Raw genomic sequence first — 24,019 nt, 5'->3', positions numbered from 1 at the left:
TGACTCTAAGCACTGACTTCTGCAGGCTGTGGCGACAAGCAAGCTCTGCCTCAGGCAGTGGGTTTGCTACAAGGCGGGGATGTGTTAGGGGTTTATTGAGAACTGGCACATCCTCCGTGTGTGTTTTTAAAGGGCAGCCATTGCTAGGTCCTAAAGAAAAGTTAGAGCCCCTCGGGAACATTTAGAGGATATGAAGTGCTACACAGGGGCTAGGCTTTCACTGCCATCCTGAGTTACTGTGGCCAGGTGGGCTCATCAGGGAATTTGGCCTTGTGGGGACCCAGGTGAAAATCTGCTCTGGTGTGTGACCTCAGGGACTTGGTCCCCAGTGAAGAAGTTTGTTCAGTGAATGCACCTCCTTGTGCCTCCATCTTGAGTCTGCACAATGGGGCTGATGTTAGAATCCAGTTAATTAATTACTGTAAAGCAACTGATACCTGGGAGACAATAAATATTACTTCCCTCTCCCCTCTAGTTAGTATATTATCAAAAAGAGGATCAATAAAGCAGGTGATTAATGCCTCTATACTCACCCCACTTCATCTTCAATCCACAATTCATCCACCTAATATCTACTACCTTCCATGTGCCAGGAACAGCTCCAGACATTTGGGGTACAACAATGAGCAAAACAGTCTAAGTTCCCTGCCCTTATGGAGTTCTAGTCGAGCAGGGGAGACTGGCAAGGAAAAACATGTCTGTAATATAGAATGCTAGACGTAATAAGGACTAGAAAATGGGGAAAGAAAAGTAGGGCCGGGAGGGGGTCCCAGGATGCTGACTGGTGAGGATCACAATCATAATCCTGTAGAGGACAGTAGAGCCCAAACTGGAAGGAGGAGGGGTGTCAGTGGTGGGGACCCCGGGGGTGGGGAGTAAGGAGGTGGGGGCGGGTGAAGTGGTAGAGTAGGCAGGGGCAGAGGGCAGGAGGAGAGGTCAGAGGGCATGGAGGGTTTTGCAGCTGGAGTGGCCTCACCCACTTTTTGCTCCAGGAGGGTTCCAGGAGGGGGTTTCCCCCACTGAGGGCTGCCTGATCAGGGAGCGAGGCTGTGTGGGGGCAGGGTAGGGCAGTCCGGGGGGTCTTCGCCCGGGCCCCACCAGCTCTGCAGGGCTCCGGGGAGCAGCCCACCCAACCACTGCTTCCTCCAGGCTCCCGTTCCTGCTGCAGCCCCAGGAGGGCAGCTCCGAACCCAAACCTAATCCTGGAGCTCCCCACATGCCTGCACCTCCCTGGCTGCAGCTGAGGCCGGCATCTTCTCATCCTCTGGAAGTTCTGCCAGTATCCTTTCCCTCCTCTCACTTCCTTCTGAGGTTCAGGCCTCACCTCCCACCTCTTTAGGTGCTGGGCCAGCTGCCCCTCTCTCTAGGACCTTCACAGTGTAGCTCCCTGACTCCTCCTGGACCAGGAATGGAGGCTTCTGAATGAACTAGATGCAGTTCTTGCCATGGGGCAGAGCCAGGGAACTTCAGGAAGGCTGACTTAATAATGAGCGACATGGTCCACCAGCACTGCGTGCATCTGCGGGGAAAAGTCATGCCGTGGACAGAGGGTGGACTTGGCAAGCAGGCTGACCACTTCCTCACCTCCTCCATGAGTCTTCCCTTCCTCCCTCCCCCAAAATTGGCTCTTATCAAGGTCACCCATGACCTACTCCTGTCAGGTACAGTGGCTGCATCTCTGACCTCATCTGACCTCATCTCACACAAATCTTAATGATGTTTGACACTTGACGTCTTTCTTTCCTTGGCTCTTTTAGTTCAGATCCTTATCTCCAGCACTGACTCTCCCCTGAGCTCCCATCTCCCATAGGTCTAATCCAAGACACATTTTCCCATGTTAGAACACGTATCTCTGTTACCTGCAGCCCTAATCACAAATACAAGCTTTGCCTCTTGTACCTCTGCAACATGGCATACTCTGGTCTCTCCACTTCTTTCCTCACCTCTCCATGGTCAATTTTCCATTTAACAGCCAGATGCCCTGTTTACAAAAGGTCAAGCAATATAACCTGTTCTTAGCTTAAAACATTCTAATAACTGCCCCCTGCAAAGGGAATAGAATCCTTTTCTTCATGATGGCCTATGAACTCTTATACAGCAGGCCCCCCCAACCCCTCCCACTCCCTCCACTGTCCATTGGAGGCTTATGTACTCTGGCCTTCGTGTCTCTCCCAAACGAGCCAAGGTCATCCTTGCCCCAGGGCCTTTGCACTGGCTCTTTATCTACATCTCCCCACAGCTGGCTCCTTTTCATCATTCAAGTCTCAGTCCAAAAGTCACCTCTTCCGAAGCAGCTTTCCTGAACTCCCAGTTAAAGTACTCCCCACCACTCCATCACTTCCTCTCCTATTACCCTGTCTTAATTTTTTTTCTGAGCACTTTTCAACATCTGAAATTCTTATTTATTTGCTTGCACATCTTTGTCATCTCTCACTAGAACATAAATTCCATTAGTCGGCGGCTTTGTCGGTTTGGGCTACCACTTCTCCCCCCAGAGCCTAGAAGAGAGTGCAGCACGTGCCGGCCTCCTAGTCAATATCTGTTGGATGCAAGCACGAGGGATGCACGGATGAGCCTGGGTCCACTGCTTATTGACTGAGTGCTGCGGGACAAGCAGGGCTGATTTCTGGACTGGGCACAGGAGGGCAGGCAGGGTGCCCAGGGACACAGAAATATTTCCCTTTCAGTTACGTTTAAAATCAGAAGAAAAAACAAATGTATACTATTAATGAACGTATAACAATGAATCCAGCTTGGATTGCATGTTTTTTTGGGGGGTGGGGGTGGGGGGCAAGTTCTTCAACCCCTGTGATCTCGGTTTTCTCTGAACTGAGAACGGTGTTGCCCTGCTCGCAGAGCTATCGGAAGGAGACGGTCCCCGAGGGCCCGGTCCTTACCAATGCTGGCATGCAGGGCTTGCAAGGTGCAGGGGCAGCCCTGGGCATGGGAAGTGGTCTCCTTCACTTACCTGGTCCCATATAACAATGTGGGAGACCTGCAGGGCAGGTCTCACTGCGCCCATTCAAAGGATAAAGAAACCGCAGCCCAGTCGGTCCCCATCGCTTGTCTAAGACAGGTGGCTGAGCCATGACCTGAGACCTATCTTCCTGACCCTGGGTCCTGGGCTCTCTACAGCGTGTCTCTATGCTTGACATCCCCCCTCTGCACTGTCCCCTGTGCCTGGGATTCAGTGCGGCACCTCTTTTCAGGAAATTGCAGGAACATGCTGGGGACTCCTGTTCACTCCTCTTGCCATAATCTGTCACCAAAGCCTTGCTTTTCCCGAGCTGGGGCTCGTGCCAGTGCCTCGGGCTGCCAGGTGCTGCTTCTAACTCTCAAACAGGCTGCCCGCCCCCTCCCCACCCCACAGACCCCCCACCCCACCTGCTCCCGGACGAGGCCAACTCCTGGCCAAGCTCGGGCACGGCGCTCTGTTCCTGATTTTTCTCGCCTTCCTTGGAGTTGCTGGCGCTTGGAGGGGAAGGCAGAACATTCCATCTTGGAACAAATCTGCTTTTGATCATGCAAATTAATGCCCGGTTAATGTAGGCAGACTGTCAATTTCACCAGTAAGGAAGAGAGTGAGAGAAGGGGGAAAAAATTCCCCAGCACGGCGACTGATGAAGAATTTCAATCGGAAGCTGCTACTTCAGAAAATCAGATCATTCTCCGTGAACGGCGTCTCAGGCAGCCCTAGTGCTCTGCGGGTATGTCGGTGACTTGGCGGGGTTCCTCAGGGTTCTTCAGGGGGGCTGCAGGTGGCCTGGGTGCTGGGTGGAGGTCTTCGCACATCTCCTCTCTTTGGTCTGAGGAGGTGTGGTGGGTTTCTGCGGCAGTGATGGGTGGGTCTGGGGCTGAACTGCGACTTCCACCCACAGGCAGGACGGCCATGTGTGAGTGTGGTCTGGTGCCGGCTGGCCTTTTTGCAGGGCTAGCTGGAGGATAAAACATGTGCACGTCTCCCATGACTTGGAAATCTGGTCTCAGGTCAGGCAAGGTGATTCCGTCATTGTGCTTTTTGTGTATTCCTGGTTTCCCTGGATATTGCTCCAGGTTGGGACACTAGCTTTGGACATTGATTGTAATACTCAAATTAAATGATTACATGAAAAAATTAACATTTATTGAGCACATACTATTCATCCAAAGCTGGTGCATACTTGAATCCTCACAACATCTTGGTAAGGATATTGTCAATCATCTCCCAGTTTTACAGATGGGAAAACTGAGGCTCAGGCTCTGAGGAAGCTGAATGCTCCCATAACCATCTGAGGACATCCAGGGCACTGCTGGCCACTTTGTGCCCAGATGGCAGAGGGGACAGTGTCCTGGACAGTTCCTTCGTCACTGTGCCCACCCACACACCCCAGGGCCTCCAGAGGCTCTGGAAGGGGTGTCCGTATCTCCACATTGCATGTATCAAACTTTGTTTTAGTTATTTATATTTGTTAATTTTCTGTTTCCTTCCCTGGCCATAAGTTCCTGGAGGGCAGGAGTTTAATTAGTATTTATGTCCCAAATACCCAGTGCAGTGCCTAGCACCCAGGAAGTGGCCACGTAAATGTCGCTGCTTAGACACCCTCTTGTAGGTGATACCGTGATTGATGACAATTGATACGTCCCGCTTCTGAGATCCAGACAGAGCAGGAGGGTCTGGGCTGATACCAAAAGCATAGATTTAGGAGGAGAAGGGATTGCTGGGGTCGAGGCTCTCGGGAAGGTGCCACCCTGGAGCAAGGGCTCAGTTAATGCTAGTTGGACCCAGGCACTGCAAAACCATCTGGAGGAAATGGGGAAACCCACAAAACTGACACTAAATGCAGGTTGTGAGCAGGATGAGGCAAAGGAAGGCAACCCAGAAGGTACACATGAGGAGGATATTGTGAAATAAAGGGGGCGTTTCAACACCGTGTCTACAGTGCAGCTGGCACCTAGGTTTTCAATCTGGCGTGCGTGTGTGGTTTCCTGGAGTCCTGTGTTGGGCAGGATTCTGAGGATTCTTCTAGGCCACGATTGAGGCTGGCGGGGGTGCAGGTGGGTATGTGGCAGTTCACACACCTTCCCTGTTCTACAGTACGACACATTGGGGGCTGTGGGCAAAGCACCGCATTTGGAGCCAGAGGAAGTGCAGGGGACATGTGGCTTTGCAAATGACTCGTTGGGAGAATCATTAAACCTCTCTAAGTTGTTTTTTTCATCAGTAAAATGGTGTTAAATACCAGTCAATGTGCACCTGCTCCACAGTGTTATGGCTGAGATAAAGTAACAGCGTGTGTGGATTTGCAAAGCTCTTTACACTTGGGCTAGCCCTTATTATAGCTGGATTCACCCATGTTTGATAACCAGCAACAACCTCAGCTGTTGGAGGAAGGCCTGGGCTCTTACCAGAGTTCTGTAATAGAAAGAGGAGGCCTTTGGAGTCAGGCAGACCTGACCTGAATTCTGGCTTCCTGACGAACTTGTTTCTCATGTGAAAAATAGGGATAATAAACCCTGCCTCACAGGGATGCTGGGGGGATGAAATATTGAAGAACCAAAGTTTAGGGCCTGGCACATAGTTGGTTCTCTACCATTTCATTCGTTTGCGCCACTAGATATTTATTGAGCACCTGCTGTATACAAGACGCTTTTCTAGGCACCAGAGATAGAGCAGAAAGCAAAACAGATAAAGTCTCAGTGTTCACAGTGCTTCCATTCTAGTTGGGAAGAAAAACAATAAGCATATATATAATACGTCAGGGATAAAAGTGCTGGGTGATGGACATGGAGAAATCTGGGGTACGACTGCCCTTTTGGTAAGAGTGGTCAGGCAAAGTCTGTCTGATGAGCAAAGCCTGCAAGAAGCAGGGGCAGTGAGCCACCTGGGGAAGAATATTCTAGAAGAGGGAACAGCAAGTGCCAAGGCCCTAAGGTGGGACTATGCTTGGTATACTTGAGGCACACAAAGGGGACAGTAGGGCTGAAGCACAGCAAGCAAGGCGGAGAGTGGCAGGAGGTGAGATCAAGGAGCTAATAGGGGCCAGGTCAGGTAGGGCCTTGAGGTCACAATAAGGACTGTGGCTTTTGCTCTCAGTGAGATGGGGGCTACTGGAGGGTTTGGGGAGAGGGGTGATGTGAAGTGACATATGTAAAAGGGCTGCTCTGGCTGTTGTGATTCTCACAAATTATAGCGGCATAGGCAGAAGCAGGGAGATAGTTGGGAAGCTGTTGCCAAATCTTGGAGAGAGATGGCAGCATGGAACAAAGTGATAACAGTGGAGACGGTGAGAGGGGGCTGGAGTCTGGGTATATTTTGAAAATAGAGTCAAATGGATTTGCTGATAGAAGCTGTTAAAATGTGAGAGAGGGGAGTCAACAGTGATTTTGGGTTTGGGGATTGAGCATCTGGAGAGATGGAGCTGCCATTTACTGAGGTGGTGAAGACTGCAGGGGAGCATGCTGGTATGGAGCTGGGGATAGCAGGAATCAGTAGTTCACTTGGGAGGGTGAAGAGTGAGAGGCTCTTAGACACTCTAAGTGAAGACATCTAAAAGACCACTGACTAAACCAGTCTAGAGTTCAAGGGGAATGTCCAGACAGGAGGTAGAAAGTTGGGCTGCAGATACACATTTAGGAGATGTTGGCCTGTGGTGTCATTGAGAGCCTGGGTGGGCTTCAAATCTGACCATCACTATTTCCATCCTCCCTTCAATCCTGCATGCCAGTTAGCACCTGAGTGAGCACCTGGCAGGAAGCAGGCTCACAATTACCCAATGGTGCATCAAAGCATTCAGAAAAGAACGAATGGAGAAGGTAAACGTAAAGGAACAGGCAACCTAATGAATTAATGTGTTGAGGTGATGCTACCCCGTGACTCACGTCCTAGATACTGGTATCTGGCCATGAACCAGGGCAGGGCAGCTGGTCTACCACGCCCTCAGAGGGGTTTCCTATGCCAGTACCCAACGTTGAGCGCATGCTATCCAAACCATGCCCCAGTTTATTTAGTGAGCCTCCTCTTGGCGGACACTATCTTTCTTTCCTTGAAAGTCTCAGAGGGAAACTCAATGAGAGAGAAAAAAAATGCATTGTTGAGTAGGGATTCCTAGCCCTCTGGATTCAAGCTCCTGGCAGAGTGGCTCAGAAATTTAGAACAGAATTGGGAACCTCCCAAAGTCACTGCTGGGAGAGAAAGAAGGATCAGAGAAAGCCCAAAACAGTCAACGGGCCAGTCAACCCTCATAAACTGGTACGTATGATCAGAAAATATCAACCGGGGCTGCCACTGGCATTTCCACTGTAGTGGGTGGGGTAGCTGAACTAGCTACAGGGGCTTCCTCTCCCCACCTCTATTCAACCTCTATAGATGATCCCAAGGTTCCTATGACTCAAAAAGTAAGCCCCGCCCTTTTTTAAATTAGGAGATTGCTGAAATACATTTTCAGCACCTAGTCTAAGAACCTGAGCTGGAAGGCCATAGAATTTTCTGCACAAAAATTCCCACACCTTCTGCAGAACAATGTTAAATGAGGTGTTGCACGGAAAATGGGTCCAGGGCTCGGGGCTATTCTTTCCAATTATGCGCATGCTTTAGAGCAATGGTGAACAGAGTGAGCATGTAAATGGTGCAGTGAGAGCATACTAGAATGTTCGTTCCTATCTCGTGCTTTTTAACTTTTGTTTTTATGAATATTTTATAATAATCCAGAATATTAGTATAGGAGTATACATGCATATTTATACCTAAGTGACTACAGTCATTATTGTTTAACTGATTAGGTGCTTGATCAAAAACAGTTTGAAGAGCCTGCTTTAGAGAAGTAAAAGCCGGGGCTTGTAGCGGGGGGCAGTGGCATCTTGTCAGTGCTTCCTGAGTGTTAGCTTGCTTCAGTAATAAAGTTGCAGCTCCTTGAAGTAAGGGTTGTGTAGATAAGGGATATAAGGGGGCTTGGGAGAAAAATGTAGGGAGAGGGAGCAATGCAACAGGTATTTTCCCATGACCCTAAGTCAACCAGACAGAAGCTCTGTGCTACCCCACTACTCCCAACACACACACACATATACACCCACACACACACCATCACCTACACACTCACATACACTCATACACACCCTCCACCACTGTCCATGCTCCATACCAGTGTCCCAAACTGGAATCTCCAGAAATCAACTTCACATTTGGGCATCAGCAGCCCCTGCCCCCAACCCTCCCAAGCCCTGGCTTCTCTGTCTCTCTCTCTGTCTCTCTGTCTGTCTGTCTCTCTCACACACACACGTTTCATGGTAGTCATCATATCTAATTCACAGTATTCTTTTTCACACCACCTCAGGAAACCAATGTTAACTGTTTGTTGTCTATCTTTCCACATCGTTATCTTCTCACATAGAAATATACAAAAGTATGCACACTCACACATTTACAGGCTGTGCTTTTAAATATAAACGCTTTCTTCATTCTTCTGCATTCTTATTTTGTTTTCCATTTAACAACATATCACAGGCATCCTCAAGCCAGTAGCTGTATATCTAGCTCATTTTTTTAACATCTGCATAACATTTAATAGTTTGTGTCCTCTTAATTTAGTCAACCATTCCCTTGCTAATGGACATTTGAATTGCTTCCAATTTCTTGCCACAATAATTAATGCTGTGATAAATATCTGTCTACAGATATCATGTAAAATTAGTGCTTCCATTGCTGTGGAGTAGATTCCTCAAAGTGAGATACGGTAACCAGAGGGAAAAGAATAACCCAAAGGAGCACAGGATCTTGTGTAGTTGTGCTAATGATACATTTCTTCTTTTCAATTCCAGTTATACTACCCTAGAGAGGGTCCCGTAGGGGGGAGGGGGTTGCTGGGGAGGGTGTCACTGTGGATCGTGTCCTGGGACCCCCATCCCCTCTTTTCCTATCTAAAGGGCTTTCATCAAGAGCAGCTTGTTCAAGGAAGGGTGGGGCTGAGGGCAGACAGAGTGCACGCGGCTGATTCCATATTAGCCACACCCCGGGGAACGGCCAGGGCCCCTGGTCGGTGCGGGACGTGTGCATTCAGACAGACAGAGACCTTGCAGCTGTTCTCCCACTGGGCTGCATCTCCAGCAAGCCCTACACAGCTGTGCTTCTGCCAGGTCCATCATAACGCTTTTCCAGGTCAGAAAACCACCTTGGAGAGCCAGCAGTTGGGTGCCCCGCACAGGATTGGGAAACACAGAGCCCCGTCACCCCCTGCCTCTCCATCACCCCTGCCTCTCCTGCCCCTCCTGCCCAGCTTTCAGGGGGACAGACACCCTTCATGGAGCCAGCTCCGGGCTGAGTGCCCCAGCACCAGTCCCTCTGATTCACTCACAGGTGTAACCTGTGGATGTGTAACCTTGCTGCTCTGCAACTGTCCGATTTCTGGATCCCTCCTGTAGCACGACCTCCAAACACCTAACACAGCCTTTGCACGTGGCAGTTTTTCAGTGATTGTTTTGTACACAGCAAGTTGGCAAATCCCTCCTGACCGAGATCAGAGTTCGATCAGCTGGGGTTTTCTGGGGCTGCCTCCCCGCCTACCTTAATGGCCTTGGCTCTGTTGATGAGCCCATCGTCTTGTGAGCTCCCGATGAGCAGATCGACCTTTGCCCGCGGAGACCTCTGCAGCGCCCGGGCCGGCGCCTCGTGGAGGTAGTGGCCATCAACCACAGGACCCCAGTAGTGGAAAGGGCCGCTTATGGCCAGGAGCTGCAGCAGTGCAAAGGGATGCTGTTATTTATGTTGCTTTTGTTCTTTTTTATGGTACAGGTGATAGTGCTGGGGCTGGAAGGTGAGTCTGACCTTCCCAGAGCCTCCCTGCCAAGGTAGCAGCACACCCATAGCAAGGACGGGCAAGGCCTGAGCTGGGAGCTGTGTGGGTGAGGAAGGGGGGATACTGGTCCAGGAGAAGCTGGTGGCCAAGGGCAGGCTGTGACAGGGGATATCCTCTGGCTTTAGCCACTATCTGATTAGTGGACAGTTAGGGGAGCTGAGGATAAGACCCCCGGGTCTTTCGTCTAGACTCACTTCTGAAGGGATCAAGCCATCAGTCAAGGTGACAACGGTTATCCCTGCTAGAGTCCCTTCATTATTGTTGCTCGCTGTGGGCCACGAGCAAGTTCTTTGCATGACTGGGTGGCCCAAATCCACTGCCAGCTGGGCAGCCATGTCTATAACTTCCACACATATTGCAGCTCTTCCTATGGTCAAGTGCCATCACAGTGCCACTAGACTTTACATGTCCTACTCCATCAGGACTGCGTCATTCCCATTTTACAAATCTGAGGCTCAGTGAGACCTAACTTCAGCACCCATGCTTGGACCATTGCACAGTGTGGCTCATGCACAGTACTGGGGGTCAGGGAATCTGCATTCTCTTTCACCAACCTACCTGTGTGGCCCTGGGTGGGTCGTGTCCCCTTTCTAGGCCTTGGTTCTCCACTTGTACCAGGACAGAGAATGACCCTCCCCGACTTGGCACAAGCACCCACCTTGGTCTGAGCGTCGTTGAGGACGTTGGCAGGCTGCTGGCGGAGGCAGGACACCAGTTCCTGGCTGGGCGAGGGGGGGCAGCCGACCTCCCTTGCTAAAGCAGCCGCCTGCTGCTGAGCCCTCTCGTGGCCGATGACAGCGGCTGGGGAGAGAGCGGAGCCCCCCTGCGGGAGAAGGCAGACTTAGGGCCATGGTCTCCATCAGCTCCTTTGCCTCCCCGGCCCTCAGGGACCACCTCAGAGCTCTGCATCCTTTACCCACAGTTGGCGGCCCATGGACCCGCCCCAGGGATGACCCCAGGTGTTTGGGAGGTCACAACAGATCAATTTCATATCAACACCTTGTGTGATCTGAACCGGGTGTCTCCCTTGGCCTCAGTTTCCCCATCTGGGAAATGAGAACACTGGCCTAGGTGCTCTTCAACCTGGTATGAAGCTGAGGCTACACTGAGGCAAAAGGCAGCCACTGATGGTTTTTGAACAGGAGATAAAGGTCAGAACTGTCTCTGGGAACCTCACACGGTCAAAGATGGAACGACATCCCCTACCACTTCCTAGGGGCTCCTTTAACCAGCAAGCTTTCCTAGCTCAGTGAAGATAGTGTTGGACTTTAAAAGCGATGTTCACATACAAATGATGGAAACACAATTACTGTGAAAGTAAATTGTTCCAGCAAAGTACAGTCTCGATTTCAATGACAGGTTGCTGGGAGAGCTTCCCTTTAAGGATCTAAGTGGTGGGAACTGGGTTCCAGGAAGACGAGCTCCGGGCCTGCATGGCTCATTAGTCAGGTCATCTGCCTGGGGTGGGGTCTTGACCAGCATAACACTCCAGGACACTTTCTCTGTGGCTCAAGCCCACCTCCCGGAGTCGTGATGACACGGTGGGGGTAACACTGCCTCCGCTGCTATCACTAGTGCCATGACCAATGCCGGGCTTTCCACAGTAACCCAAGAGCCCCCCTGTTTTAGCTCATTTGACACTTACAACAGCCCAGGGAGCTCATTGCTGTTTTTCCACATATTACAGATGTGGACAGAAAGGAATAGGGAAATTAAATAATCTGTAATATTTCCCACATATTACAGATGTGAACAGAAAGGAATAGGGAAATTAAATAATTTGGCCAAGGTCAAACTCTCCTAAGGGGTGGAGCCACACTGTGGATTCAGACAGCTGGGTTCCAGAGTCTGTAGGGCTCCAACTGGAGAGATAATGGAGGTTTCCTCTTCTATGACCAACAAGCAGTCTGAGCTTGACTGAGTCACTTCTCTGGGCCTCCGACTCCTCGCTGGTAATGTGGGCAGCTGGACTGGAGAGTCGTGTTCATGGAGCAGCTACTATTGCCTGCTGGGCGCTCCAGGAACTTGTCTGCTTTGTCTCATGCAGTCTTCACAAAACTAACACTAATTAGATACAATTATCATCCTCATTTTGCAGACAAGCAAACTGAGGCTCAAAGAGGGAAGGGGGAATTCTCATTTGTCAAGTATCGGATGTACCAGGAACCAGGAGCCTAACGGTAATCGTAATAGCCGCTAAGAGTCATTGCATACGTCCTGAGTTTCAGGCACAGTCCTAAGCACTTACACATGCCAACTCATTAAATTCTCTCTCCATGACCCTAGAGCTAGAAGTTATTTACCACCTTGTTTTAAGGAGGAGGAAATTGAGGCACAGAGAAGTTTGGTATCTTGCCCAAGGTCACACAGCTGGTGAGGGGCAGGGCCAGGACTCCAGTCCGAGCATCACCTCGAGGCCATGCTCTCAGCCACACTGTGCCATGTGTGCACTTTTATCCAGAACAAGCTGAGCTGAGCTATATCCTCTCATGCCAGTGTAGGGAGAGCATTGAGCTGGCTGACTCCCTGACATGTATTTCAATTCTAGGCTCTACCCTGAGCTCAAAATATCAGAAACTAAAATTACCAGCAACTCAGAGCTCAGTTTCCTCACGCACGTTAATGGGTACAAAGAGTGGAGCTGCACTCACTGGGTTGTTGGAGGATCATTGAAGGACTGGAGAAGGGAGCATCCTGTAAGCTGTAAAGTGAGGTGTCCAGGCTCACCTGCGCCATGGGTGCTATTGCCTACTGTGTAAAAGAAACGGGGGGGGGGGGAGACCCACCCCCACTGGGGGCCCCGCTGGAAGGCTGAGGTCAAGGGAGCCCACTCCAGAACTGCCCATGGAAAGTTCCAGTGGTCCTTAGCTTCTGGGTCAGGACAGGAGGGTGGTGGACAGAGCATGGGTGTTCCAATGGGAACTGGCTATCCCTCAGGAAGGACTGAGGCCTGGGGGGCAAGCCCTGGTGGGGTGAGCACAAGTCCCGTCCATGGGGTGAGTCAGCTCGGTGTCTGAGAAGCTGAACACAGTCCGAGGCAGCACAGGGGAGAGACTCCATGTCCCCAGCACAGCTTCAGACTCCAGACTGATGACTTCGGGCGAGTTACTTAGCCCTGTTTCCCCCTTGATAAAATGGACCCAGTGATATCAACGCTGTGGGGCTCCCCTGGGGTAAGAGGCCCAATAATACCAAGTTGCTGTGCGTGGCCAGTGTGCCAGGCACTGTTCTCGGCATGTCATGGATATTGATTAAGCTGAGCCTCACCACAACCCTACGAGGTTGATGAGACCATCATCCCATTTTGTAGGATTGGAGACACACTTGCCCAGGATCACAGGGCTGGTAAGGGGCAGGGCGAGCATCTGAGTGGGCAGCCAGGCTCGGGGGCCAGGCTCAGGGGCCAACACTTGGCCCCAAGAACAGGTGACACTCTGGTAACCACTGGTGGGAGTGGATAAAGGTGGTGGTGCCGTGGTTACTGCCACCCCTACTTAGCCAACAGGGCCGGGGGGGACTTCGTGGCAAGAGTCAAAGGCCAGGCTGGACAGTGGAAGCCAGTCCTAGGCGGGGAGTTGGGGCAATCCTAGACGCCACCCCAGGATGGCCTGGGGACCTTGAAACCCTTTCCAGAGCCCTGAGCTGCTCAGAGTAGGGCTAGGGAGCCTGGAGGACACTCCGCAGGGGCAGGCACTATACGTGGCTTTCCTCCATTGCCACCGAGATGAGCTCAGAGTCCGGTACTGGCAGGGTCTGCGACCAAATGTGCAAAGCAGGTTCCTAGTGGTGTGGTTTCCAGCCAGTGGCTTGCCCTGGGCAGTGGCCCACATCGGTAAAACAGGGAGAGTCCTAACTCCCAGGTTCACTGCGAGAATAGCAGCAACAAAAGTCAGATACCCAGCCCGGGGCCCCCAGTTCAACACCGACGGCAAAGAACAGGGGTCGAGATGATTTAGTGCCACAGTCAAGTTCTGTGCCCTGGGTTTATTTTTCCCTGATGAGGGAGCTGCCTTTTCTGAGAGCTGACTGGATGTGGTTTTTCTTAACAGAAAACACACACACAAGTACACACACTGTGCCTCATCCCCACCCCCACCACACACGCTCCAGACATTCAAGGCCCAAGCCCTGTGTCTAAAGAGCAAATTGAGTCCCAAACTGCGGGTTGGCGCAGGGGGACTGCCCGGGGCACCTTCTCCACCAGAGAGGCCCTGAGACTTGAATTTCAGGATAAGCTCTTCTCATGTTTTCGATTTCTTCTTCAGCTATAAAAAGCCAGGTTCCTGACATGGTGAGGAAGTGGTTAAAGGCGTGGGTTTCTCTGAGATTATGAGATGGCTTAGAAAACTTTCCTCTCTCTTACAATATTCTGTTTTAATCAATGTTTCTGAAGAAAACCTCTTTCTTTGTGGAAAATCAGTGGTTAAGCAAACCAACAGCCTGCTCAGCCCTTGCTTTAAAACACCGGATTGAAGAAAAAGAACTGGGGTGGGGGCTGCAGGGCAGAGCTGGGCAAAGAGCACCGGCCTCGGAAGCAGAAGGAGCAGCTTCCAACGCCAGCCTTGCTCCTCCCTGATGCACGGACCCTGGGCAAGTGTCCTGCTGTTCCAAAGGCTCAACGCCCTTACCTGGGACAGGAATAAGACCCCACATTTTGCAGGGCCCACCTGAAGGTGGCCCGAGGCTGGCAGAGGTGGAGACACAGTGGGGTCGCTATCAATGCAGAGTGGACTCATGGGACCCGCCCCACCCCAGGGTCTGGACAGTCCATTTAGAGACAGCAGGGTCTTCTCTATCCACCCAGGCAATGCCAGCACTTCTTCAGCCTGGCCCCATGCATTATCTGAATCTGACCCAGTTATTAAAGAGCAATGAGTTTCCGCTGGCTTTGTGTTTTTTTTTCTCCTGACTTTAAAAATAGTGCAGGCCCAAACCACAACTGCTGACCACTGCTTTTCCTGCCTGGAGCCTCTGGCTGTTGTAAGGTGCCCTGACCTGAGTTAACCAAGATAGTCACCTCCTCCTGTCTAAGCACAAACTCAGACACACAGTCACAGACAGAGAAAACACACACTCAGACACAGACAGACACACAGACATGCTCAGACACACACACACACACACACACACAGTCACAGTTAGAGAAAACAGACTCAGACACATACAGACAGACACACAGACATGCTCAGACACACACATACAGACACACAGACACAGACACACATGCAAACATACAAACATGCTCACACATTTAGACACACACACATACAAAAACATACACAGATGCACACTCAGAAACACACCCAGACATATAGATTCAGACACCTGCAGACACAAATGCTCAGACACACACACAGACACACAGATAAAAGACACATGCTCAGATGCGCACACACAGCTCTTCTTGGAATGCACAATTAAGTCCACAAAGAACTTCTTGCAGGCATTACATGGAAAAGTGTAATGAGAAAAGCAACAAAAAGAGAAGAAAACCCACTACCCATTTAATAATTCTTCATATAGTCCCCTCTTCATTTTAAAAAGAATTGGGAGTAGATTCAGGAAAGGATGTCCAAACAGTTTAGTGACCTGTTAGTACCAGGAAAAGAGGAAAAGGACTCAGAATTTCTGATTCCAAGACGCTGTGGCTTTCCCATGATGCCAGGCTGCCTCCACAGAGAGCAGAGGACAGAGGGCAGAGGGCAGAGGGCATGTAAGATTCCCGGGAAAACTGTCTCAGCATCTCCCCTGTCACCTGTCCCTCCACCTGGCCTTTTAGGAGAGTCAGGGTTTATCCATTCCCAGAGCCCCCTATTATCCCAAGGTGAGGGAATGATGGGTGGTTTTTATTGGCTTTTTCAGTCTTTTCAGAACATTCTAACTTTCCTTCAATGAGTTTCTATTAATTTTTGGAATTAAAAAATAATTTAATATACAGTACATTTAAGAGATGATTCTCTACTAAAACATAACTTACTCTTGTCAAGGCAAAAGCAACCATGATTCCTTAACACGTGAGTGGGTCAGCTGACAAGTGACATGGAACATGGCCGTTTAAGAACACTGTAGGAAAACAAGAGGTGGGACGGAAGGAAGACCCCAGAGGGAAGAAGGAGGTGGAGCTGCCTGAGAGGGGCTGTCCCAGAAACAAGGCTCACTACAGGCACAGATTCGCCAAAATGGTAATGCTATTCATGCCCTAGAAAAAGGTTGGCATGGATCAATGGTCGGTATTACCTTAGTGTATTTAAAAGCAAAACAGAACAACTTTTACAATTTTTAGCACAAACAATACAAAAATCCATTGTAGAAAATATATATTAAAAAAAGCAAAACAAAGAAAATTAAAATTATACCTAATGCACTTGCAGTTTGGTATTCTGAGCCCTCTATCTTGGTGCTTGCCCTTATGGAACTCTTTACTGCAAAGGAGAGGTTAAAACTGCTTATAATTGTGCCTAAGAGTTTCCCCGAGTGCCTCTTTGTTGCTCAGACGTGGCCCTCTCTCTCTCTAGCTCAACCAGCTTGGCAGGTGATCTCACTGCCCTCCCCACTAAATGGGATCTGATTCCCAGGGGTGTAAATCTCCCTGGCAATGCAGGATAAGACTCCCAAGGATGAATCTGGACCTGACCTCATGAGATTGAGAACATCTTCTTGACCAAAAGGGAGATGAAAAATGAAATGAAATAAAGTTTCAGTGACTGAGAGATTCCAAATGGAGTTGAAAGATCACTCTGGTGGACACTCTTACGTACTATATAGATAACCCTCTTTAGGTTTTAAGGTATTGGAATAGCTAGAAGGAAATACCTGAAACTATCAAACTGCAACCCAGTAGCCTTGACTCTTGAAGACTATTGTATAGCAATGTAGCTTACAAGAGATGACAGTGTGATTGTGAAAGCCTTGTGGATCACACTCCCTTTATCCAGCGTATGGATGGATGAGTAGCAAAATGGGGACAGAAACTAAATGAAAAATAGGGTGGGAGGATGATTTGGGTGTTCCTTTTTACTTTTATTTTATTCTTATTTTTACTTTTTCTGGTATAAGGAAAAAGTTCAAAAAATAGATTGGGGTGATGAATGCACAACTATATGATGCTACTGTGAACAGTTGATTGTACACCATGGATGAATGTATGATATGTGAATATATCTCAATAAAACTGAATTTTAAAAAATTAACACCTAATGCACCTGAGCAAAGAGAACCAATGTCTAATGACAGCTTCCTCACTGGGGGGCTGTGGTGATGAAAGAGCACGACCTTCCCATAACACTGAGTTGGTGCATTATGAACCACAAGTGTTCGATAGATGATGGCTGCTATAGCGTCTGGCTTTAGGACCTTATCAACAGTACTGCAGTGCACAATTTAATCGCTAAATCAATGCACGTATCCATGACAGTTTCCTTACACAAGGAATTGCTGGGTCAAAGGGTATACTTTTTATTTTTCTGAAAGAGTATTTTTTTCTGAATGGGCTGTTTATACAACATGTGAATGGTTTCCCATTTAATATATGCCATGTGAAAATCTTTCCTACAGGAGAATATTTTGTACTATATATGTATAGTGAAATTCATACAGTATTTAAGATATGTTTCTTGGCACTTATAGCTGATTTTAAAAGCTTTATTGAGATATAATGCAGATACCATACAGTTCAATCACTTGCTGTATACACTTCCATGGTTTTTAGTATATTCACAGAGTTGTGCAACCATCATCACAATCTAATTTTAGAATATTTCATCACCCTAAAAATGAAACTTGTACTCATAACACTCTCCCCATCCCCCAACAACCACTAATCTACTTTCTGTCTCTATAGTTCTACCTATTCTGGAATCTTCAAATAAATGTAATCCTGCACTAGATGCCTTTATATCTCTGACTTCTTTGACCAAGCACACTGCTTTCAAGGTTTTTCCACGTCCCAGCCTGTATCAGTACCTCATTTCTTTTTATTGCCAAATAAATGCCACATTTTGTTTATTCATTCATCAGTTGATGGGCACTTGGTTGTTTTAACTTTTTGGCTATTTTGAATAATGCTTCTGTGAACATGTGCATGCAAATATTTACGTGGACATATGTTTTCATTTCTTTGGGGTATATATGAGGAGTGGAATTGCTGGCTTATGTGGCAATCCTATGTTTAATTTATTGAGGAACTGGGAAGTGGCCACACCATTTTACATTACTACCAGCAATGAATTACTACATTTTCTCCACACCTCAGTCACACTTGTTACTGTTTGTCTATTTTTATTATGGTCATCCTGCTGGGCATGAAGCTGGTATCTCATTGTGGGTGTGATTTGCATTTCCCTAATGACTAATGACATTTAGCACCTATTCATGTGCTTATTGGCCATTTGTATATCTTTGTTGAAGAAATGTCTAATTGGATCCTTTGCCCATTTTTAAACTGTTTTATTTATCTTTTTATTCTTAAATTGTAAGTCCCTTAGCAGATAAATGATACAAGTCCCTCATCAGATATATGATGTGAAAATATTTCCTCCCGTTATGTGGGTTGTCTTTACCTTTCTTGATGGTGTATTTTGCCACATGAAAGTTTTTAATTTTGATGACATCTAATTTATCTATTTTTTCTTTCATCATTCATGCTTTTGATGTTATATCCAAGGTCCAGAAGTCCCACCTTGCTTTATATGTATTCTTTTAAAATCTTTCGTAAAAATGTACTGCCAACCTGCTCTCCAGAAAGGTTATAACTTTGTGTACTTTTATTTGCAAACCTGAATCATCCGGCTGTTGTGTGGACACACGGAGGAAAGAGACGGCAGGTCCCAACAGGCAGTGGGTATCTGGGGTGCTCGAGGCACTTTATAGACTGTCCTCAACTTGTGCTCACTGGGGAACTAGGGAGAAGTGACTGTGCCAGTTTTTTTAAAGAGTGACTAAGGCTCAGAGAAGATAAACAACATGCCCCCATCACCCACTGCCTGGGAGCTGGATTCAGGCTGTCTCCAAAGCCACTGCACCTCCTTCTGCAAACAGAATAGGGAAGAGGCGACTCTCAGCCTCCCTGCCGAAGCATCTCTGGGAAAGCTTGCTTTCCACGGGGCTTAGCTGCATAACTGAGCCTCTGTGGAGCTCACTGCCCAGGCCTTGCCCAGGCACCCACAGGGCAGCCCTCTCGGGGGCACCTCCCAGGCACTTCTTTGGCTTGAAAAAATGGAGAAGGAGCCACGCCTTGGCTTCACCCCTATAGAAAAGAGCTTGGTACCCTGTCAGGTTTTTCCTCCAGGTTCTTGTGGACTTGACAAAATGCCTTTTTTCCATCTGTCACAAACATTATGTCTCATTGCCTCAGTCACTTCCTGGCTGTCAGAAACCATTTAAATGCTCTGCACTTGAAAATTACTGATTTCCCAGGCAAAGGTATCACACTTTAAAAAGTGAGGCCACTAGTGATAGCTGAGGCAGTGATTACCGTCATTTCAAAAGGAATTAGAAATGCAGGCTCCTCAGCCTCCCCCTCCTTTCTCAACGAGTACTTCATAATACATATTGGGCATATGTTTCCTTTTAAAAATAATCTCCTAATTATAACTTGTTAAAGTTTCTTTCCAGTCCTTTTATTCTTGCAGCTTTGTTTCAGGGACCAACTGGCCCAGGATATCAATGAGTGTAGCTGGGACTGCGTAACTGAGGGCTAAAGTGTCAGCCTTTGAGGACAACAGCCTGGGGTCAGATTGTGGCTTTACCCCTTTCTGAATCTTTGGCTTTGAACAAATTATTTTGGCTTTAATCCTCGATTTCCTCAGCTATAAAGGGCCTGCCTCATAGACTTGTTGCAAGGGTTCTATGAGATGGGCTGTGGAAGAACTTGGCACGGGCCATAGGACAGAGTAAGTGCTACAGGGGCTTCTTTCACTTCAGTTTGCATTAGTTCTATCTGTGCTACCAGGGCACAGCTGCACGCAAGTCCACCATCGACGAAGTCTACATTACCACTCTCCTTAAAACCTTGAAAAGCAACCTCTGGTGTAGAACATGGATTTAGAAATCAGAAAGACCTGTATTCAAATCTCTGCTCTGCCCCTTAGTGACCTTGTTATCTTGGGCAAATCAATCAACTTCGCCAATTCCACTGGAGGTGTGACTACCCGGAAGTCAACAGATGAAAGCACCCAGCGGCAGCTCTGACGGTGGCAGCCAGCGCTCGCCCAGGGCCACATTATTATAGAGCAGGACCTTGTTTTACACCACCCATACGTTCCAAGACCCTTTGCCTAAGTTGAAAATCACTCACAATTGCAAACCCCATTATTTAATAAGTATTTCTTATATGAACATATCTATCACTCATTTTTTATAAATAAGGCAAATAAGCACCCTAGTAGCAATGTGTAAACAAAATTAATCATAGAAATAAGTTTTTAAAATTTCGATTTTCTGTCTGCCTTTATTTTTTTCGATTGCCAAAATGTGTATACGTGAATTTGTGTGTGTTGAGTTCCTGTAAAAGGAGGTCCTACGGTATCTAATTTCCAAGTGGAGAGAGCAGGTGGGGAGCATGGCGGGGCTCTGCAGGTATCTCGCAGCAGGGAAGCAGCGAGCTGCTGGGATCCAAGCTGTGCCTTCTGCTCTAGTTTCCAGCACCACAGGGGAGACCCAGCTGCTTGTTTTCCCTGCAAATTTAGGCTCCTGCAATCAGCCATGATTTTTGAAGAACTTCCCCAGGAAACATGAGCATTAAGAAGACAGCAAAGACTAGTGAGAAAGCCAGGTCCCGATTACTGTTTTCCTCCCCGTCACCTGAGGACTGCCTTCTTCTCTCCGTTTCTTCCCTCTTTTTACCTTCGTCTTCCCTTCCTCCTTCCTCCCTTCAGAAAATGCCTTTTCCAGCTGTTGACCCACAGAAGGGACCCGCCACGCCTGCCCTGGAGAAGCAGAATGTGCACCGAGTTCAGAGATTAAACTGGGTCTTGACGCCCTGGGTGTGTGGAGGGGAAATGGCCGGCCCCGGGTCACAGGGACCCGGGCACCTCTCGGTTCAGCATCGCAGGATGCCCCAGGGTGCATGACCTGGCGAGTGGACTGGACTGGATGTGGGAGAGAGCTAGGAGGGAGCATGGGGCTGCTTCAACACCCCTGGAGGGGTCTACTGAGGAGGAACACTTCAGCAAAAGGCTGGGCAGGGAGGCAGGGCCTGGCCTGGAAGGGCCTTCCGGTGTCCATGCTGAAAGGAGTGAGCCAGGGGACTGCCGGAGGAGAGCCTTGGGCAGCTCGTGGTGGCCACTGAGGAGGGGCGGGAGGGCTGGAGCAGGGCTGCACCGGAGGGGGACTGCCCAGGCGCTGACCCAACATCCAGGCGGGCAAGGCAGCGGGGTTCCCCCTCTCTGGCCCCTGCTGGGCCTACCTGCCACATCTGAGCCCTCACACCCCTACCCTGCCCCCACCTCCCCCCACTTGGCCCCATCAGATGGGCTCAGCACTTTCCCCTGCGGTCCCCACTTCCTTATATTGCACCAGCTCCAGGCCACTCGCCTGAGAAAAACGCGGGTCTTGAGCCCAGCCCCCACCCGTAACAGGGACAACCCTGACTGCCCCTTGGCCCCAATTCAAGCAGAGCTCACCCCAAACTTTCCCCATGAGGTATTCCTAGGGGGCTCCTGCTGAGGCTCTGGGGCATCTCTACACACTTAAATAGGCAGGTGCCTGGCTCCCTGCCTCTGCTTAGCTCCTGGAAGCCATTTCACACCATTTCCAACACCACTCCCTCAAATCTGTCAGATAAAACTAGCATACATTATTATTATTTTAAGAAGACGTGGAAAAGGACAGATCTCATTGAATCCTGGGTTGGCAACATGGCAGCTGTGTAATTTCTGGGCAAGTGGCTTTACCTTCCTGGGTCCTGGTTTTCTCATCTGTAAAATGGGTACATGACAACGTCCAGAGCGTGGGCTAAGGGGTGCATCAACCGGGGTTCAAGTCCCCACCCCCTCTTACTGGTGGCATGTCCTTATGAAAGCTATTAACCTCCCAATGTCTCCATTTCCTCAAATGTGAAATGAGGCTAAGAATAGTATTTTCCCATTTGTTTGTTGGGGTGAGTTGGTGAGATAGGCATGTAAAGTGCTCCCTTATGTTAGGCATTAAAATCATAACTGATATCCCGGAGAGTTCTTGTAAAAATTAAATGAAATAGTTTAGAGAAATACTTTCTAAGGCGTGGGGCACTAGATATATGTCAGTTATTATTATTTATAATATAACTGCCACACAAACTAAAATAAAAAAATATTGACAAATTCTCCAGTTTAAAAGAGGCTTTGGGGGTTGAAATTTTATTTTGGCCTCGTATTATTTCCGAGCAACTGAGCTTGTCTATCCTTCCTCTGCTTCCATGCTGCCGTCACTGCTGCATGTAATTAGCTGTGGCTCAGAGGGTGAAGAAGTAGATGCCAAATGACAATTTCACACCCATCCACTCAGTTGTAAGTGATGACACCTTTTTAAATTTCATCAAGGCCAGTTTTGAACTTGCTCTCCTTTTGATAACAGCAGAATTTTGGCAAAGGCAAGAAAGCCTCTCTCACAGGACTACCAAGGGTTCATAGAATGAGAGTAGAGGGGGCCGACTATTCTGTTACACAGAGTCACCTCACTTTGTGCTGTTAAAGCACATTTTGAGGTGAATGGGTAGGTTTTGCTGTTATTGTTTGTAAAGTAAGATACTGGGGCCAGAGCAGTGAGGAAGCCAGCCCCAGGCCCCTGGGAAAGTTCAGGGCAGGGGCCCCAGCCCCACACATCCAGACCCAGCTGCTCCCACCCCCCCCAGCACCCACCACCTGGCTTCGTCTACAGTCAGGTCAAGTCCACGGGCATCTTCCAGCACCTCCCAGGGCCAGATGCTGCAGGAATGTGAGGATGCGTAAGGCGGACTTTGCAACTTAAGGAGGTTTGCAGTCTACAGGGAAGGGAAGTTGCTTTTTGTAGTTGTTGTTAGCTTCTTCCTTCCCTTTTTCTCTCCCTTTCCTCTTTTTTCCCTCTCCCCTTTCCTTCCTTCCAGTAAATATCTGGTAGTCGCTCTCAGCCAGGCAAAGCACTTGTGCTAGGTGTTGATCATTGACAAAACAGATTCGCCCCCTGCCTTCATGGACCTTCGAGTCTTCCTTTGAAAGTCAGAGCAATGTAGGGATTGGGGAGGGAGGAGTGTCTGGAAAGACCCTTGGAAAAACTCCCTTCACAGGCCCCAACACCACCCATCACGGCCACGCACTGACCTCTGACTCATGGGGAGAGTTTGACCCTTGTCGCTGCTCTTAAGTGGATTCACAGGAATCTCTGTGCCCTTCCCAGGAGAGAGAATATATATTTGCACCAAGAGGAGATAAAACATAATCTTTCCAAATTCTTTGTTAAAATCTCTCTTTGTTTAGAAATGATGTATGTTTCCTCCTTTATGTTTCTGAGAGTCGTGATCTCCCAAACAAGGAGCAGAGGGCAATCCTGGGAGCCCAGGAAGAAAATTCTAGAGTATTTATTTATAAATATCATTTAAGAAAGCTCACCTTTTAAAATAGATATTTTTAAGTTATAATGTGTAGATCAGGGGAGTCATCCATGTATGCAGTTAATCACTAAGTTTACATACATTAGAGATGCTTACTCAAAACTTATTTACTCTCTGGGGCTGTGATCAAAAAACTTTCAAGATGACTATAGCAGACAACAAGAAGCCCTTTTCTCGGTGGGCTGAAGAAGGTATGAAAGTAGGAATAAGATGTCACCACAGGCCCACGGCTTCTGCTCTGCAGATGATAAGGAAAGCAGACAGCAGAGCTCTTGCTGCTAGAACAGCCACAGATCATTCTGGCTAAGGTCGGCTATAGGCTGATGGCCTGTGACATGAGCCAGCGCTGGGGCATGGGCAGAGGACAGGCGCAGGGGCAACATGGCTTGGAGTGGCAGGGCCAAGAGCCCTTCACCAGAGCGACTCCGTGAGATGAAAAAATCAGAGCACCAGTGGGAGCAGGGAAGAGACACATCTCCGATTCTGGCAGATCCAAAACTGGGGGGAAAGGCATTGCAAGTCAGTGGAACAGCAGGATCAATTTTAAAGCTGAGCTGAGTATGATTTCACTTCTATGAAATGTTTAGAATTGGTAAATTCATAGAGATAGAAAGTAGAGTAGAGGTTA

The 24,019-nt window shown here is 48.6% G+C and overlaps 1 protein-coding gene across 3 annotated transcripts in view; it reads right to left on the bottom strand.

The window, feature by feature from the left end:
* TG (thyroglobulin) overlaps positions 1 to 24,019 on the bottom strand; it is a 249,593-nt gene that overhangs the window by 25,000 nt on the left and 200,574 nt on the right. For all 3 annotated transcript variants that reach the window (XM_037802989.1, XM_037802991.1, XM_037802990.1), the window contains 2 exons: positions 10,486 to 10,650; positions 9,536 to 9,703 (listed from right to left, as the gene is read on the bottom strand). In XM_037802989.1, the coding sequence (XP_037658917.1) occupies positions 9,536 to 9,703; positions 10,486 to 10,650 (333 nt within the window). The remainder of the gene's footprint in view (positions 1 to 9,535; positions 9,704 to 10,485; positions 10,651 to 24,019) is intronic.

The sequence above is a fragment of the Choloepus didactylus genome, chromosome 14 (genome assembly GCF_015220235.1).
Source record: "Choloepus didactylus isolate mChoDid1 chromosome 14, mChoDid1.pri, whole genome shotgun sequence".
NCBI lineage: Eukaryota > Metazoa > Chordata > Mammalia > Pilosa > Megalonychidae > Choloepus > Choloepus didactylus.
This window is presented reverse-complemented; position numbering and strand designations above follow the sequence as displayed.